Genomic DNA, 20962 nt, shown 5'->3' with positions numbered 1-20962 from the left:
CTTTCAAATGTTAATGTGTATTTTAGCCATAAATATTCATAAAATTAAAAAACGATGAAAAGTTTTATATTTTTCTTAACTCAATATTTGCCAAGTCTATGTTCCTGAATTAAATGTGAGAAAATGAAATGATTTGGACATCAACATCCAGCAAGAGAAGCAATTCAAATATAAGATTAAGTTCAGCTTTGAGGTCTGTGATACTGTTTCTCTAAATTTACAAGTTTTCTAACAATAAATTCCTGAAGTTTAAGAGAAGGAAGGTGAAGGATTGAAAATGAAGGATGTGGAGATAAGTGAAGCTCATAGTAAAAACTGCATGAATAATATATAGTGGCAGAATTTGAGACTTTTCTTTAGATCTTGCCACAGGGTTCTGGGAAGCTACCACAAAATAAAGCTCTTAATAAAACTGTGAGCTCCAATTGGGATTTCCCACGGTGATTGGTAGGAATGGAATTTACTAAACTTCCAAAGAAAGTTTTCTCATTTAATTAGATATTCTGATTATAGTAATACATCTCTAAAAATTAATTATCTCTTTTTCCAAGGATATTTCTGTTACCCTAAATTCTGTTTTACCTCTGTCAATAAAATGAACACTAAAAAACAAAAATTAGTGGAAGAATTATAATAACTTTCAAACACAAATACCAGTAATCCTCATAGTTCACATTCAGATATTTAGGCACAATCTTTATAACACAGTCAGTTTCAATGCAACCCTGAGGTTATGACATAGTCGTCCCTAACATATATGGGCTCAGAATAACATCCCCCTTTGATTCATGTGGACTTCTGTTGCACCCTGGAGACACTTTCTTGAAGGAAACCTACAGTTGAGATGCCTCTCTATGTATCAATTCTTACTTCTGTTCATCCCATCTTAGGAAAGGAATTAAAATAATGAAGAAAGAAATAAGGAGTTAAGAAAGGGAGAAAGAGAAAAGCTCAGACTTTGGAAAATAACAGGAGCTTTGATGTTGTCTATGCCTAGCATAAAATGAATATCTGAAGTGAGACTCTCAACATTTTTATTCATGTGCTAGTATTTGGCATTAAGTACAGGATTGTTGCTTTCCAGCACACCAAATTCACGTACAGTTAAATGCGTACCCTAAAAAGCATTTCTTAATGCAATACCAAATAAGTGATTTGAGGTTGCCTTCTTCTCAATTCTTAAAATGCTTGACATTAATTACAAGTACCATATCAATATAAAAATTTCCAATATCCCTCTTTTTCGGGCCGTGTGATCTTAGTTTTTATCAAATGAGAAGAATGAGATTACAGCTACTGACATAGATATCTAAATAAATATGGGGATATTTTTAAAAACTTAAGTAAATTTAAACGAAATATCTTCATATTTATGTTAGCTAAGTTTCATTTAAGCATTTCATTAGTAAAATAAAATATATTTAGTTAGCTGTACCTTGATAACAGGGCATGGTTTTTGAAAGTGTAATCTTTTCTAAGAGGTGTGTATCTATATCTATATATCTACCTATCTATATATATTTATATAAACGTGTTAAATAGTATTGAAACTTTGAGGTGACTGTCATTGAATCATTGTTGTAATTTCCATTTAAAGTTGAAAACATAAAATCAAAACATTAATATAAAAATAAAATAATTAGAAGAAAACCTTCTTTAGAATTCAAATTAATATTATAAATAAACATTGTGTTTTATTATATCTTCTTGGTTTAGTCAAACAGATGATGTGTTTTCAAAAAACACATTGCTCCAAGCCAATGATCTCTTGGTTTCCACATATTAACTAAGGCAAAAAGGCAGGGGAAACATCAAGCTATCTTTAGTGTACTCTTTTACTCATAAATGCACTTCATTATTTTCCAGTATTGTAGATGCAACCTTGGCTATAGCAGTTCTCTTAGTGAGCATTGTTCTTTGTTCTTGGATACACATTTAAAATATAAACAATTATAGACAAATATAAACAATTATTATTCAACAAATCAGTAGCAATTCTTTTTATATTTATTTGTTAATCATAAACTAATGTTTGTGATACAATATGAAAAGTAAATATAGATATTTAAGCTGTTTTTCAAAAACTTATAAATTAAATTTTAAAATTCTGAAACAATGAAGCTATTTAAGAATGATTTAATCAACCACCTATACAGTTCTTTCTTAAATTAATCTTAGGAGCACTATTATATTTTTTCTTCAAAATGAAAATATAATGACATACTATATACTAATTTCGCACAGAATATCCCTCCACTTGCACCTCCTTCACATTTTTTTCAGATTTGTATTTTCACTAAGTGACTAATATTATCATAGCCCTCTAAACTTTTATGCTATGCTAGAATGGCAAAAGAAAATTATTTTATGCAAGAGAAAATATCTATTATTTGAGCCTCAGTGGCAGCAGTACCAGCTATTTCATGAATTTTTATGTTTTGGCAAGTAATCTCTTTTAATGACCTAAAATTTAGTGCAACACGTAAATCGTATTCATTTATTTTTGCAAGCTACTTTTAATACAAAAGTAAAAAATACATGATAACCACACCCTTACTAGTGTATAGCTGTCAAGGGAAGACTAACTAAATTATCTAGAGGGATGACAAAGGGAATTTCAAGAATCTTACATCATTTCTGACTATTCGGCTTAAAGAAGAGAAAAATTGCAAGGTAACTTTAAAAGTCATCATAGAAATTTTTACATATTTATATTTATCATCAGCTTTATACTGCTGAAGGGAGAGTAAGAGAATAGGGCTGAATTTAATTGTTGGTTAGTTTTCAGATAACTTGTCAGTAGTATTCAAATTAACTCCTTATTTCTTGAACAAAGTTGCAAAATTGATCTACTTCAAAATAGTAACAGTTTAAATGGGAATTCATTTGGTTCTCGATTACCCAAATGTATTAGTTCGTTCTTGCATTGCTAAAAAGAAGTATCTGAGACAGAGTAATTTTTAAAGAGAAGAGGTTTAATTGGCTCATGGTTCTGCAGGATGTACGAGAAGCATAATGCTGGCATCTGCTTGGCTTCTGGAAGGCCTCAAAAAACGTAACAATCACGGCAGGTGAAGGAGTAGGCACTGCACATGGTTGGAGAAGGAGCAAAAGAGTGGGGAGGCACTACACACTTTTTTCAACCAGAGCTTGCAAGGACTCACTCGCTATCATGAGAACAGCACCAAACGGATGGGGCTAAACTATTCATAAGAAACTACCCCCATGATCCAATCACCTCCCACCAGCCCCTACTCCCAGCATTGGAGATTACAATTTGACATGAGATTTGGGCGGAAACACAGATCCAAACCATATCACAAAACTAATGAACAGAAGCTGAAAGACCAGGTGAATCCCCAACCAGAGACCCTGTTGCCTTGCTGTTGAACTGAGAGTATAAGAAGCCCCCAGGTGCTAATAGATAATTTACAGAGTATAATAGTTGCTCCTGAGTTGGCTGAATGTTTTAGATATTTTCTGCAAAGAGTGGAAGAAGATGATTTAACTATTTTTAGGACACTAAGGTTTGTAAAATGTCCCAATTTGATATGGTAGTTATAGGATTTAAAGTATCACAATTATATCACATATTTAACTCCAAATAATTTTGTGATCAGCCTAATCTAAGCACTTTCTAGTATCTTCAGCTATCGTGATGATTGAACATTCATAATTTTATCAGAAGGAAGAAGTAAAATATGCTGCTGTGAGAAGCCAGGCATTAGGAAATTTGGCTTATAGTCCCAGTTTTGCCACTAATTAGGTGTGGTCATTCTTTATAAGTCCCTTCTGCTTCTAAAATGCTAATGTATCTGTAAATACGCAATTATTATAAGGTCAATTCAATGGAAGTAGAAAGGATGAAAAAAATTCAGAGCAAATATTTTCTTCATCCTCAGATATGTACTAGTTGTGAAATTATAGCATATGTACTTGTTCTAATCATTTATGGTAAGTTCAAGTGTATCTATAATACTTAATATAGAAATAAAAGAAAATCTTGATCAGGTGCAAGAAGTATACAAAGTGCTATCAAACTTTCTTCTCCACTTTATTAAGATCAGACAAGTGCTTTGGAAAGGTGATTATTTAACATATTAAATCTCTTAATCAGATTCATAATTTGTAAAGAAGGGCTTAATTTTTCATCTTATTTTCCACCTTCTATTCTTGCATTAAACTTTCTGTGTTTGCATCTTAAGAGGTCTTGAATCATTAACCCTACTTCCATCTTGGTTATCCTGAATAGCTTCTATACTGTTAAACACCAAGTGATCCATGCCAAGTTGCTGTTTTGTAATTGCTCTTAAAGCTTTTATGAGTGGTTGTATTTTTTATTCCAACTTTATTATGAACTCCTTCAGGGAAGGACCTCTATTTCTATTTCTTTGCCATCCTTCCACATAACATGCAGGAGAGGTGCGAGGTTAAATTAATGCTGTTGACTTGTTTTTAAGCATCCACCTGGTCAACATGCGGGAACTTGTAAGTCACAGATTCAAGTCTTAGATTTATTTCTTTCAAGTTTACCATTATCAATACATCAAGTGTTAAGTTTCTGTAAGAATGCTGATAAACTGGGCTGTCAGGAGTTAATAAAGTGTTTTTTTTAAAGTTTAGTTCCTGAGTCAATATTACCTGAGAAGTTTGTTAAAAATTCAAATTCCTATGTTCTACCCCCAAACCAATAAGTCAAATTCTGTGATACTGGATACTGAATAACTACATTTTTAATGAGCTCCCTACATAATTATTGGGCATAATGAAGTCCAAGATCTTATTTAGCAATGTCAGGAAAGAGAATTGTCCCAGGAGTAGCCACATTTACTAGGGTCTCTGAAAATGAACTGCTCCCATCATTCTACTCTGTTACAAACTTCATAACTTTATATATTTAACAGATGTACTGTCTTTTATTCCTGCTGAGTTTCTAACCTTGGTTTTCCATTCTTCTTTTTTGTGTCACCTTTATCACAGACTCCTATTTCCGGTTTTGTGGTCTTGACTAGATAAACTGATCATCACTCCTAATTGAAACTCTCTTTACTTAATAACCTGGTTTCAATGTTCTTTATTCTTGGACTATACCCTGATTTTTGTTTCATTCATTCATTGTGGCTCTACAGAAAGCTCTTGAATTCCTTTCCCTCATAGAAGGTTTTTACTGACAAATTTTGGGGGTGAAAATAAGCAAGCTCATTACTAACAATGAGAAAATTGAGTAGGTTTTAAGATCTAAGCTACGTGTTTGTTTTAAGGAGATGAATTTTTATCACACTATGCTGGCTACTATAATTCTTTGCTTATAGTACTTGCTGAAATTTCTAATGTAGTATCCTAGTTGCCTAATTAACATGGAACATTAAGTGCCTTTGGATTAAGGCATTTAAATTATATTGACCTAAATGTTTTATAATTGGACATTACATCCTCAAAGAAAATTAATTTCTTTATTGTCTTATCAAGGTACATTTTATTTTTTACATTTGGCATGGTCTTTATTCAAAAAAAGATATTAAAAAGTATGGTTTTATGTCTCCAAATCTTCTCTGAGATTATCTGCTATGTCCAGCCATTTTTTGAAAAACACAATATTGCAGTATCATGACTGTTCTGGAAACAAACATTTTCTTTCTGAAGCATATGCAGTCTATACTGTAGGGCTCACATATAGAGAATTTAATAATAAAAGATCAAGATTAAAGACTCTATACTCTCCTAGGAACTACAGAAAAGTTTTCCTGATTGTTCTCATGACTAGGTTTTTTTGTCAAAAGGAATACTTTTCTCTTCCAGTTAAGGTATAACATCAATCATTATATTAATTGTACTCAATTTGAGTATACTAAAACTTTTCTGTATTACTTAGCCACTAATCCTAAATCTTCTTTTTCACCATTTTGACTTTAAACCTTTACCACTAGAATATTGAATGATGCACATAGTACCATTATAGCCCTGCAGTATTTTGAGTTGGATTATGAATTAACATTTACTGATGAGTTTCATAATTTCCTGTTTTTGTTATAGTAATTATCATCTTTTCATTTCTAGTTGCAGTACTCTCTTAAGTATTTCTTGTAAGGCCAGTCCAATGGTCATAAATTCCCTTGGCTTTTGTTTAGGAAGGTCTTCACTGTTTCTTCATTTGTAAAGGTTGGCTTTGCTGAATATGGGATTAGTGAAAGACAGTGGTTTTTTTTTTTCCTTTTATCACTTTGAATATATAATTGCATTTTCTCCTGACGTGAAAAGTTTCTACTGAGAAATCTGCTGAAAGTCCAATGAGTATTCCCTTAAATGTGATTTGGTGCTTACCTTTTGTAGCTTTTAGAATTCTCTTTCTGTCTTTGATTTTGGACAGATTGTTTATAGTCTGCCTCAGAGGGGATATATTTGGGTTGAACATAATTGGAAACAGTTGAGCTTCCTGAATCTGGATGATCGTGATAAGATGCCATACTTGGAAAGTGTTTAACTACTTCGTTAAACAGGTTTTCTGTGACTGTCTCCATCACTTCTCCCTGGAACTCTCTCTCTTTTTTTTTTTTTTTTTGTCTCGCTCTGTTACCAGGCTGGAGTGCAGTGGCGCAATCTTGTCTCACTGCAACCTCTGCCTCCTGGGTTCAAGCGATTCCCCTGCCTCAGCCTCTCGAGTTGCTGGAACTACAGTCACGCACCACCACGCCAGGCTAATTTTTGTACTTTTAGTAGAGACGGGGTTTCACCATGTTGACCAGGATGGTCTCAGTCTCTTGACCTCGTGATCCACCTGCCTCAGCCTCCCAAAGTGCTGGGACTACAGGCGTTAGCCATGGCGCACAGCCTCGAACACTGTTAAACTGTGAATTTCTTTATTTAGCTGTGTCTCATAAGTCCTGTAGGCTTTACTCATTATCCTTTATTATTATTTTTTCTCTGACTGAGTTATTTCAAAAAGCTTGCCTTTGAGTTCAGAAATACTTTCTTCTGCTTAATCTAGTCTATTATTAAGCTTACAATTGTATTTTTATTTCATTATGAAATTCTTCAGCTCCAAAATTTCTGCTTAATTCTTTTTCATTATATCTATCTCTCTGTTGAATTTTTCACTTGGATCACAAATTGTTTCCCTAATTTTTCTGAATCGTTTGTTTGAATTTTTTTGTATCATGTTGAGTTTCCTTATAATCATTATTTTAAATTCTTTTTCAGGCATTTTGTAAATATTCTTTCTACATTCCCAATTCTTTCTAGGCCTTAGATACCTACGTCTCAGTTTTACCATCGGGCGTAGGCTCCTGGCAGCCAAGGTTGTGATGCTACAGAATTTCATTCTCCAGTGATCTGTTACTGGAAACTTATCATGTTTCTTTGTATGTATTATGTTTCCTTGCTTTTTCATGTTTCTTGTGTGCTCAGGTTGGTATCTGTGCATCTAGTAGAACAATTGTTTTTTTTTTTCCAATTTTGTGAGTAGCTTTCCCAGAGAGAGTCTTTCTTTCCTACAGATGAATCCTAGAGTGTCACTTTTATATGGTATATATGTCAGTGGCCTAGGCTATGGAGCTCTGGGATGGCAGTGTCACCGTTTTGCTGGGAAGGAAACACCAGGCTGGTTGTCATGCTGGATGTGGGGGTGGAAAGCTCTCCAGGGGGTTGGAACAGCCACTAAACTGGCTATGAGGCTGGGCATGGGCACACATATATATGTGCAGGTGTGGGAAGCTGGCAAGTTGTTCAGAAGATTCTCTGCTGTGCAGGTCCAACTGTTTCCTAGGGAGGAGAGTATCACGTGGCTTTGGTTGCCTAGGTCTTCGTTTTAACATCAGGTCCAGGCTCTTGGCAGCCAGGGTTGTGGTGCTGCAGGCACCCATGTGAATGTGATAGAATGATGATGAGGTCTCAGGGACAAAGAGTATAAGTGGTTATTGGCCTCCAATGCAGGACACACTGTAATGGTGAGTCCAGTTTGAAGATGGTGCTAAGATGAAACAGCTTAGGATACAGGGTTGCAGAACTATATTTTTAAGAATGTTCTCAAAAGCTTGGAATCTTTTATAGTAGATTAGGTAATACATGTCAAGATGACAATTAATGTAAATATAAAAGTGAGGTGTTTCTAACTGCCTGGGAAAACTTCCTTGCAAAAATCTCATTAACTAAAAATTACAGATTATTTTCATCTGTTGTTCAGGAATTTCAATGATAAATTTTTCCATTGTTTTCATTATTTCATTCCATAGTTTTATAGTTTTCACTGATTCTTCATTGTCTACAACAGTACCTCTTAAATTTTCTTGTAAAATGGAAATTTTTGAGAACCGGAGGAAAGTGAATAGAACCTCTCCCTCAAAATAGTCACACACACAATATATTTTAGAGATTTCTTAAGGATTAATAAGCTCTGACTTCTAAGAAAATGTCCAGAGTCCCTATCTTGTCTTTTAAGAGCCTCCATAATATAGCTCTGAACCTTCTTTTTCAGTTTCCTCATTTTGTACTCTTCTCCAATATATGTCTTTCATTTCTACAAAACTGAAGTCTTCCATTGGAGTATACATTAAACTTATCTGCTTCATTACCTTTTTCCCTAGAAAGGCAATAGAAAGGTTTTTTGTTCTTCCTATAATTAATTCTTTCCCATAGCTGTATTAAAATGTGTCCATTCCTCAAGCTTAATCTCAAATTATGTCACCTCCATGAAACATTCCAAGATTGTTCTGGCCAGAAAGATTTTCTTTTCTTTGAATGCCTATGGAGCTCACTGACTAAGCATAAAGTATTCTTATATTGCACTTCTTTTTTACGGTCAGGAAACCTTTCAAGTGAATACACTTTATCTCTCCAACTATGCCATAAGCCTCTGGTGAAAATTAGCACATATTATTTACCTTTTTATTCATTTGTATGAGTAGGAAACCATCATGCACATAAATGAGGGCTCAATAAATAATTCTTGAATGGAGGAAACATTAATAGAAAACCAACATCTTAAACAACTGAATTTTGGCATGTTGCAACATACTTCAGACTAAATTAAGTAGCTGTGTTGCTTACAATTTTATGTGACAGTCTGTTACTCATGCATTGTTTTCAGTTTTGTTACAGGTACTGTAATCAACATTAACCAGAAAAGGACACCTAAGTCTCACTGTGCTGATAGCAGTCTAGTTTTACAGGAAAAGGGTAGACAAGAAATGTAGTAGATAGCTTCCCTTTAGTAAGCTACCTAGGGCTTGATGAAGAACCAATTGCTTCTGTTATATAAGTGCCGAGAAAATTGCAAGGTATTTAGTATGGCTACTGATGAAGAAAGAGCAATAGACAATGGGGGAGGAGGGCAAGACACACATTCTGTACAGTAATATTTGAAAGCATGCAAGGGATGAGTCATAGTGACTAATAGTGATAAGCTAAGAAATGTTAACCGGAAGTTACAAAGAACTATGAATTCACTGCTGATCGTTTCAATAAATATGATCATTGATATTTGATCTCTTTCAGTGCAACTGATAGTGTAAGTATAATATATATGTATTGATTTAGAAAATACATTATAGTGTTTCCAGAGTAAACCTTTATGTAATGGTTAATGTTCAAAATTTCAATGATGCTTATTTAATCCTAAAACATCAGATAACTGAAAACTATTTGATTTAAGATTTCTCACTTCTAGTCACCTTTTCTTAGTTATTTTTAGTCTACTTGTAAAATCTTATTTCTCAAACAAACACCATAGCTGAAAATTTTCCATTCTTCATGGTGAAATGATTATCTAAATGGAATAGAAACACCATAAGATATACTCAATGACTATATTTTTCTTTTAGCATAGGAAGATGATAAAAATTTTTATATAATAAAGACTGTCTTATATCTGTCATTGTTTTTCTTTTGAGAGATAAATCACAGCAATGTAAATATTATTTTAAAGTAGCAGGCCATATTTTTATTTGAAAATACAAATAAATATATACCACTTCATTAGTGTTCATGGAATCCTCAGTGATTAAAAAATAAGTTTTTCTGTTATACCCAACTGTGATTTTATTAGTTGTTACATCCTTAAAATTGATATACACTGAATGATAGCCACAATTAATATCATGTTAATCAGATTTGATACTGCATGTAGTTACTAGATGTTATCAAAACTTTAGCTAACTTCCTTAGGTTTGCCTTTAGGATATTATCTTGTTTCTAATGTGTAGGATTTATGCATTAGAGATGGTAACAGCGCATTGATTTTGACTCCGTATTACGTTAACTAGTTGCCAACAAACACAAGCAAAGCAAACAACAACCAATACCCAGTTTTCCCAATTGGATGGTCCTTTATTGCTGACTTAGGAAATTGATTCACTCAGATAACCCTTGCTAAAATATTGCATCGTTTTAAAGAAAACCTGAGATAGTTTAATCATAGAATAGAGTCCCCACATACCCCGCACTCAATTTATTTTACTATTAACAATTTGTTAGTATTGTAAATATGTTACAATTAAGTAACCAATATTCATACATTATTATTAACTAACGTCCATTTGTGTTCAATTGCCTCAGTTTCCACCAAAGGTCCCTTTTCTGTAACACATCACATTTATATTTCATGTCTCCTTTGGCTCTTCTTGGTTGTGACAGTTTCTCAGATTTTCTTTTTTGATAATACTGACAGTTTCAGGAGCATAGACCAGGTATTTCATGGAATGTCCCCCTATGTAAATTTCTCTGATGTTTTTCTTATGATTAGATTGGAATGATGGGGATGGGGGAGGAAGATAACAAAGGTAAAATATTATTGTCATTACGTCACATTAAGTGTACATACTGTCAACATGATTGAACAATATTTTAATGTTTAAAATGTTTAACTGACAGTTAATAATTGTGCTTCTTTATGGGGTACAATGCAATGTTTTGATCCATGTATACGTTAAAAAGATTTGATAAACTAATTATCATATCTGTCACCTCACCAATTTATTTTTATTTTTTGGTGAGAATGTAAAAAATTTTAGCAATTTTGAGCACTTTTGATGTTAAACTTGAGTATCTGGCTAAGCTCATATTTCTCAGACTTCTCCACTAGTGGTGTAAATTTACACTTTCCTGCCCTTCTTTCATACCGTACTCAACCCTTTGGAAAGAAGTCACTGTGTGAAGCTTACACTTAAGGCCCAGTATTCTGCATGACCTCTTTGAGGGCATAGTGCTGGCATAAATTATTTGAAATTCTTCTGCACAGAAAAATTGTCTTTTTTCTTTCATTTATTTATTTATTTTTATTTATTTATTTTTTTGAGATGGAGTCTCACTGTGTCACCCAGGCTGGAGTGTAGCGGCCCAATCTCGGCTCACTGCAACCTCTGCCTCCCACGTTCAAGCAATTCTCCTGCCTCGGCCTCTCGAGTAGCTGGGATTACAGGTGCCTGCCACCACGTCCGGCTAATTTTTGTATTTTTAGTACAGACGGGGTTTCACTATGTTGGCTAGGCTGGTCTCGAACTCCTGACCTCAAGTGATCTGCCCGCCTTGGCCTCCCAAAGTGCTGGGATTACAGGCATGCACCACCGTGGCCAGCCTTCTCATTTACTCAATCATTTATTTATATCAGTGTGGACTCATGGGTGTTTATTTTATATTATGATTTGCAATTCAATAGTACTTCATTTTGCTATTTAAATTGTTCCAGTTTTGGCTATTGGGAGCTTTTTTAGTTGATCCCTGTGTCCCTTTGACATACCTACATCATATTTTTGAATACTTATTTTCTGGCACTACAAGATGTTCCAGGTTCATCTTTCAGAATATTGATTTTGACTTAAGTTTATTAACTGAGGATCCAGTGTTCCCCAGTGCTCCTCCTTGATTTCAGTTTTTCTTTCTCCTTTAAATAAAATAATTTCACACTGGTACAAATACATACATATACATATATGTGTACATATATGTATAAAACACTGCAATTATTTTCACTAATAAAGTCATATGACTTATAATGTCTTAAGGCATCAACAGGATTAGCATTAGGGGCAACAGTCAGAAAGAAGACATACAAGTTTCCAAAAAAGTCTTTAAAGTACAAAGTGACTGAACATTTGTGCAATTTGCAACATGTCAATATAATTAATATGCTGCTCTTGACATCACTAATTAATATGCTGCTCTTGACCTCACATGTTGTATAATACAATGCATTTTGAAGCCTTTATTTCTATTTCCAAATGCAAAAATTAAATGTCTTTCACATATCAGAAATAATAACTATGTTTAATCATAAAAGAATATGTCTCCAAAGTATCACCAAGACCCTTAAATGAGAGTCCCCAAATTTAGAAATATTAAATATATTTTAATGAATGTTAATTATATATGTGATACCATACTGTCAGGAATGAGACATGAGGACCATGGTACCTCACTCTCAGGATTGAGGCAATGAGTAGCAAGGATTTGAAATCAACCAGCAAAGGTTTCATCTCTAAAAATGTTAGGAATCATTGCAATAAATTTAAGTTTTTTGTCGTAATGTTCCAAATGTAGTAAAGCAATTGAATAACTTATGTAATTTTGTGCGGTGTGTTTTAAACCATAGGCAAAAAGATTTAACCTTAACCTTTCTGTAAATAACAATATAATTGTAGTTCATTTCTCATTCCTTCATTTGACATAAAAGTCTCTACTGAATAATGCAGTGTAAAGTTAAGTGAAGCAGGCCTAGTTCTGAACTTCAGAAAATCACACTATTTTCACCTCATAAGAAGATAGGCAACAACAACATTAACAGATATAATACCTGGAGAAATACCAACTGTAGATGTGAGCACCAGCTTCACATTCAAAGACTTTCCTTGGGGGCAGGAGAAAATATATGTAAAGTGCTCCACGCTTGGCACACAGTAAGCGTCAACAAAAGGTACTTCTTATTTTTAATGTTGTATTAGTATTGCTTTGTTATTGTTACCTTTCCAAAGTCATTTCCTACCACTGTCTCTGTTGAGCATGCTTCTCCAGATACACTATCAACCACACTCCCATCTCAGGTCCCATGAAATTGATTTCTTCCTGGAAAGCACTCCCTGCAGATACCCACATATCTCATTTTCTGCTTTACGGGAAATAATTTTACAATAAGTTTCACTGTTTTAGACTTAGAATTTCTCTTATGCCTGAGTATTTCCGTAGCAGATTTCATAAAACAGATGGGTTTGTGTTGAGGATGAAGACCTACGTTTGATCCTATCTGAATCGTTTTGTTAAAAAAGGCAAATACACTATCATGTGTCTATTTTCATAAAAGGCAGAGATCTCTGTATGAGGCACGTGCCACGCTGGCTGAATAGCCATATCCCCAGAGGGCAAAAGAGCAACATGGCTACAGGACGGCTGGAAAGTCACCTCCGTGGCCATGGACCACGCATGTGATCCTAAAATCACTATAATGAATAATAGGGAAGGACATAATTTTTAGTTCACTGGTTAAGGAATATTTTGAACATTAGTCAATGGACTCTGTGGGGACATGTGGCATTGATTTGTATAGAAAAGCATATATGGTGGTTAAGTACTCCCTTGGCACAGGAGAAGTAACCTCTCATTTGCTTCAAATTCTTGAGTCAGACATTCTGTCTTCTTTTCTCACTTCATTTAAATATCTACTCAAATATTACCTCATCCAAAAAGCCTTCTCTATCTGAAGGAGTGCCCTCTACTTCACTCTATTCTTTCGAATTAATTTTTCTCATATTATTTATAATCACCTAAATATTATAATTTGGTTTGTTTTTATTGCCTCTCTCTTCCCATTAGAATGTATATTCAATGATTCAATGAAAACAGATTTCTCTGTTTTGATCTTGTTTTATCCCTAACATCTAGAAGAGCGCATGGAACACAACGAATGCTCAATCTTTGCGGAATAAATTATTAATAAATTCTAAGTCTTATTCATCCAATCCTACTTTCTTTTGGATAGCAACATATACAATAACATCTGCTCATTTTTTTCTAGGCAAACCTCACTTCAAACTTGGAAAGGGCTCTAGTAAAGAAAGAATGGAGTCTTTTCTGGCAGTGCACAGATGACAAAAATATTTAAAGTCACATATCAGTACAGTTGGTAGGTTATGCAAAAGCCTGAAACCCCAACAGGTAAAATGAGGGCATGGTCCCCATTCCTGACAATTCCTTAGAATTAAACAGCTCTGTAAATGTCCAATTTTGTACTGGGGCATGTTCTTGGCCCATAAATGGTTCACTTGCACTTTATTCAATATCTTCGAACACAAAGAGGAAATCACGACATCTCTTTCAGTAAATGCAGTAAGCACGATTTTTCATGTTAACACTGTGACATCCGTCTGTATACTTATGCAATAATATGTTTATGAGCATATACCTATATATATGATTTCATAATTAAATACTCTGTCACATAGGAAGCATCATCATAATACAATGTTAAAATATGTGTTCTTTTTGTTGGAATGCTATGGTTGAAATAAGAAAAGGGAAGCAAAGATGCAGAGTTAGTTGATAACTAGGACAAAAGTAAAATGATAATTAAGCACGGGTCTCTGATGACCAGCATACTGGTATATGAATACTCACAGTGTGGGATCACAATACAGAGCTGTTCCTAAATGCTCTATGTACTTATAATTCAATTATTCAATTTCATATGAATACATTTGGATTTTTAACTTTCCAAACCAACATGTTAACATAACTTTAACAACGTTGGCTTTAATATCCCTTCCAGGACTAACTGTGATTTATTGTGCTATATTGCATGTTTGCAATTTAGTCCATTCTCTATTTATTCCCCATAATATTTGTAGAAATCAGGATGGCTTAAAGAGCCTTACTTTGCTCTGAGCGTCACAGCTCATCCTGTACTAGTATGATAATTCTCCACACTCACGACTGTTTTCTTTTTCAAAAAACCACTGGAGTTACATTGAGGGGATGGCAGCCTGCTGCCAACTTGTTAGGATCTTTTCTTCCTGCTCCCCAATATTGCTGAAGAAGAGCGGCACTGGAGAAGCAAGGCATCAGAAAGCTTCTCAAATGATGCTGGACCAAGATGGGAAGATTTAGAATGGTTAAGGAGAAGGTAATAAACCATCGTATTTCAATTAATAAGATCTTCAATTTAGCCCCTCCTGCCTAAGATATCCTTGGCACACCTATAAAACCATTTCCTGTATGTATATTAAGAAAATGTTAGCTTTCCAATGAAACCATAGAATAGTTAACAAGGCATTTCTTTAGAAAATAAAAAATGTCAGGAATAAAATCAAAGGATAAATGCGCTTTTTAAAACTGTCACTTGATGACGCTTTAAATTTGACATTTTACCTAACATTTTTTCTAACATCTATTTTATTGTAAATATTCCCATACTAGAAAATTAATTCACCTATTCTCAAATAATTTTGTTCCAAGGTCACAGTTGGTAATTTAAATTTCTCTACAGCAGAGTTAAATTCATTTATTAATCTCCAAATTCAGCAGTTTTTTAAAAATTGTTCTTGGTGAGGAGAACAAATTTGAAAGCCTGCTGAATTTAAAATTATGGACTCTATATTACTTTGAGAGTCTTATTTGTTGTACCAAATGCAACCTGCAATCCCTACAGTTATATAGCTTTTCCACAAGCAAGCACAAAATATTTAGGAAAATTTCACACATACGTGCTTTATTTCCTGAGAAGTTTATATGGCAGACAGTCTAACATTATTATTAATGTCATTTCACAAAGTCTTCTGCATGTTTATATTTCAACAAGACTGAGTTCCTATAAAGGCATCATTTTGCTGTAATGTTATTAGGCTGCTGCTTCTTCTGATATTATGTTTTGAATTTATGAAAGCAAGACACTGTGAGGTTGTTATATTGGGAAAACTTATATTAAGAAGCAAATCTGCCAGTCTTTCTTCTCTATTTTTATGTAGAGACATAGTATGCCAGATATCTAGGTTTCCAAATAAATTAGCATGTTGAACTACTATATGATCTAAAATGCATAAAAACACTTATTTTTCTATAGTACTACTGAATATTAATTACATTGCCAATATTATCAACTGTGTCTAAAACACGTTGGGACTATAAAAATGTCTGATAGTGAAAAAGCAAAAAACAAAGAGATAAGGATACACTAGGTTAAGTTATAGTTGACAGTATTAGAGAACAGAACGTAATTTTCTTGCACTCAAACAATACCGGTGGGCATCAAAGTAAAGACATAATCAAATGTTTTATGAACTATACCCAAACTACACTATATCGTCACTGTTTCTTCAATTTTCATTTTATGTAAAAGCTGAAATGCTCCATTGCCCGCTTTAAGATCACATTGCCATAAGTAGCATCTTATTACCTGCTTTATGCAGAATATTTTCATGCTTGCAAAAACTAGCTATGAAAGTAATACAACTTGAAATGAGTCTCCGAACGCCAAATATTCCATATTGTCACATAAAGATAACACAGTTTTAAGAGTCAATATCGCAACCATGTACTGAGGAAACAGATAAGGATGTGCTGATCAGTCACAGCTTTTATTTTGTTAAAGTTGGCCTAACTCACAATGTCAGAAAGAGTTCTCTGTGATTCATAACACTTGCACAAAGAATTGCATTTAAACATCTGAGCCACGGAGTGTATTTATAGAACATTAGTAATTACAATAAACATCTCTTAGAATTGAAACAGAATTCTTAATGAAAATAGGAGAAGTAAACTCATAACCCACCCCCCAAATTTCCAGTAATTATAAAGACGTATTCGTTATTGCCGTTTTCTTTTATAAACTTAGAGGAAACGGTTTCTGAGAGACCCTGATTGGCTGAATACAAACTCAGAGATTATTATGACACTTTCTGTTTAAACACTAAACATGCATTGTAGAGGATAAGTTAACTGAAGTTACGGCTTTCAGTTATGCGACCAAAAACTCTTACCTTGCTGTAGAATCGTCTCTATTGTCATCAGCAATCATCTCCAAATCTTGTGCGCGTTTCTCACAAGCTTCTTCGAATAAATTCTTCTCTGGAACTGCCTTAGGAGTATCTTCATTTGCTTGAAAATGTACTATCAGATTATGTTGCTGCAAATTCTGAACGGCTCTCTGATGGGCAGGGGCCGGTCCCGGCACTGGTGCCAGTATATTGTGGTGGACAGGACTGTTGCTTTTCTTCAGTCCGTTTCTGTCCCGAGAGTGGCTCTTCAACCTGCCCTGAACCGGGGTCCCTCTATGCTCATATCCTTCCTGCTGAAGACAGCTTCCAGTGTTGGTGGAACCTTGAAAAGGATGACTAAACCACCTCCAGCGTAGCCTTAGGATCTGTTTCACATCAAACTCTTTCTTGCCAGACACTGACATCGTAGCAGGAGGAAAGACAAAAGCCTTCTCTCACAGAAAGGAAACGGAGCCTTTGTTATCTCTTGTTTTTCTGCCTCTTCTGTAGAACTAACAAAAGCACGAGTGCCGAGAGCAGTCTTTCTTGCTTTCTCTCCCCTCCCCCACTGCCTATGATACACTGTGAATACTTGTAGCCTTCTAGCAGAAGCAGAAGGCTGCAGCTAACAGTGTAGGTGGGAACCCATGCTGACAGGATGATGAGGTCAGACCTTAAACAAGTAAATCAGCTTACCACAGGAAAGCAGCCACCACAACACTCTCCAGCTGTTAGATTTTCAGGCTTGCAGCCCTCCTGCTTGGACTTGCAAATATCTAGCCCTGCTTCTTCAGTATCAAAGTACAGTAGCTGCAGCTGAAACCCAGGCAAGTGAGCCAAAGTGAAGCGTTTAAACTTATTTTCTTCTAAATTCCTTCTACTCACGCCTCCCCTGCTAGATTCATTTCTCAGTAGCCCACTTCTAAAAATGTGCCACTTTGTTCCGTGATAATATGCGACAGAGGAATTCATTATAATCTATTTTGAGATTCCTTTTATGGAAACTTTGAAAATGGTTCATTAAGGGAAAGCATCAATACCCTCATGCGGGTTTGTAATTAGTTTTTACAAAATTAATCTGAAAATGTGAAAGTCTCTATATGAAAATTTACCTGAAAACTTGACAAATTTTAGAAACATATTAGAAAGTATTGGTTACCCATGACCACTCACACAAACACGCCATTTGGGAATGTAGAAATGGTATTTTTAGTCTACATATGGAGGAAGAAAGCAGTGCTTTTCCAAGCTAGTTAGGTTAAAAGAGATGTCTTCTCTCAGTTACCACAGCTTGAAAATGAATAGTTCATTCTGGCTCCATGCCTGGATACACACCTTCTTATCATGCCCTTTACTTTCACAGGCAGTGTTAAAGGTTTATTTTCTTTGTTCAAAAACCCTTATGAGAGGATGAACAGAGTATGTTTTGAATTAACTCCAAATCATCACACTGCTCAGGAATAACTGTGCCCAAAGTACTTTGAGATCTGAATCATAATCACTACTTTGTACAGATGGACATGTTTACAAAAGACAGTCATGTATCAAGAATGCATTTACCATTGACATTTTGAAATTCAGTTTGTACTTTATCCAGTTCTCATGTCATGCATACAGGCGATAAAGGGGAAATTATGCTAGTGTATGCCTAGAAAGAATACTGAAGTTGTAGGATTTTGCTTTTAGTTTGACTTTATGGTTAATGAACTGTGTGACCTTGGACAAGTCACTTTACTTTTTTGCATCTCAATTTCTTCATATATATTATACAGAGTCTAGACAGATTTCTGTGTTTTCAAAAGCACTCAGATGCGATGGATTTAAAAATAACTGAAGAGAAAATAAAATGAATCTAAGTTTTGATAGGCATTTTATCTGTGGTTTTCTTTAAATTCAATTATACCTCTCCCTTTCCCCTCTTGTTTTGTAGGTGTGATGGTTAATTTATGCATCAACCTGACTGAGCTATGGGATGCCCAGATATTTGGCTAGTCTGGATGTTTCTGTGAGGGTATTTTTTTTTTTTTTTGGATGAGTTTAACGTTTAAATTGATAGACTGAGTAAAGCATATTCTCCTCTCTAATTGGGTGGGGCTCATCCAATCAGTTGAAGGCCTAAATACAACAGAAGGCTGACCTTTCCCTCAATAAGAGAGAATTACTCTTGCCTCACTGCCTTCTATCTGGAACATGGGATTTCCTCCTGCCTTTAGACTTTAACTGAAACATTGCTTCTTCCTGGATTTCAAGTCTGCCAGCATTTGCGCTGGAGATATAGCATTGGCTCTCCTCAGTCTCCAGCTTGCCACCTGCAGGTCTTGGGACTTGTCAGGCTCCATAATCATGTCATCCAATTCCTTATAATAAATCTGTGTGTGTGTGTGTGTGTGTGTGTGTGTGTGTACATGTAGAGGAAACAAACTGTAAATATCAGGCAGAATAAATAAAATGTTGTAACAGAAATGTAAATAACGTGGTAGGAGCAAGAAGAAGTACTCAATTATCCATTTAAGTAACTCTAAATAATACCTTTTCATATATCAGGAGTCTATAACCTTATTTTTCTAACATGTTCTTTGAGCTTGTTATGATTTAGATATAATTGGGGATTTGCCTGTGTTCCTTTTACCATAAGATGAAGATTAACTAACATCTGTCAGAATCTAAACTTTGATAGCACAATTTTCTGTAAGAATTTACCAAGAATGTGCTTTTTAAGCATATGCTGAATATGGTCATTTTCCTGGATCTTAAACAAGGAATCATAGAATGACTAAGAAAGTTTTAGGTCTCCTAGAAAAAAATTAAAAGAATAGTATTTTTATGGAACATGAAGATTCCTTTTACATTTCTGATTACAAAAGAAAGATTTAAGCATATTCAAACAGAAATGAGGAGAATGTCTGTAAGGATAGAAACTATGTCTTATTAATAATTTCCTTCCCTTTGCCTTATTATCTACTTTGCACCTGGTAATATTTAATCTATGTAGATTTAATGCATAACAAATTATAAGTGAAATTCTTGTATTAGTCAGGGTTCCCTAGAGGAACAGAACTAATAGGATATATATATATATATATAATATATATAATCAATTGTATATAATAATATACAAATGATATAATACATAATGTATATAATTACTATATATTATTTGTATATTATTATATATATTAGTTATATATATAATTAACTTCCATATGTAGGAAGTTAATTAAGTATTGAACTAATAGGATATATATAACATAATCAATTGTATATGATAATATACAATATAATATACTATATATAATAATATATATAATTAATATATACTAATTGTATATTATTGTATATATTAGTTATATATATGTGGAAGTTAATTTATATATATATATATATATGTGGAAGTTAATTAAGTATTAACTTACATGATCACAAGATCCCACAATAGGCTGTCTGCAAGCTTGAGGAGCAAAGACAAACAGTCCGAGTCTCAAAACTGAAGAACTTGGAGTCCGATGTTTGAGGGCAGGAAGCATCCAGCATGGGAAAAAGATGTAGGCTGTAAGACTAGGCCAGTCTCACCTTTTCACATTTTTCTGCCTGCTTTATATTCGCCGGCAGCTGATTAGATTGTGCCCACCAGACTAAGGGTGGGTCTGCCTTCCCCAGCCCACTGACTCAAATGTTAATCTCTTTTGGCAACATCCTCACAGACACACCCAGGAACAATACTTTGCATCCTTCGATCCAATGAAGTTGACACTCAGTATTAACCATCACAATGATTATCATATAAATTATTATCATATAAATTTACTTTATCAATGAATGCCAGAATTGTAAAATAAAAGAAAAATGCAAAATAGCTATGGGACTAAAATGCCATCTAAATAATTACTGATTATACAGGTTGGGGAATAAGCCTACAAACCAGTTGAATATTTAGGGCAATGTAAAAGCCATGAGCTCTCTCGATATTGTATTTTAGCAAAACCCTGTGTAGCAAATTAAGTTAGTCAGCTACT

At 34.3% G+C, this 20962-nt stretch overlaps 1 protein-coding gene across 2 annotated transcripts in view; it reads right to left on the bottom strand.

The window, feature by feature from the left end:
* The window catches only part of KLHL4 (kelch like family member 4), a 160120-nt gene extending 142545 nt beyond the window's left edge, over nt 1-17575 (bottom strand). For both annotated transcript variants that reach the window (XM_032757247.2, XM_032757246.2), the window contains exon 1: nt 16953-17575. In XM_032757247.2, coding sequence (XP_032613138.1) covers nt 16953-17374 — 422 coding nt within the window. In that variant the 5' untranslated portion in view covers nt 17375-17575. The remainder of the gene's footprint in view (nt 1-16952) is intronic.
* Between the last annotated feature and the right edge of the window lie 3387 nt (nt 17576-20962).

The sequence above is a fragment of the Hylobates moloch genome, unplaced genomic scaffold, assembly GCF_009828535.3.
Source record: "Hylobates moloch isolate HMO894 unplaced genomic scaffold, HMol_V3 SCAFFOLD_7, whole genome shotgun sequence".
Taxonomy (NCBI): Eukaryota; Metazoa; Chordata; class Mammalia; order Primates; family Hylobatidae; genus Hylobates; species Hylobates moloch.
The sequence above is the reverse complement of the archived record's forward strand: the minus strand, read 5'-3'. Positions and strand labels throughout refer to the sequence as shown.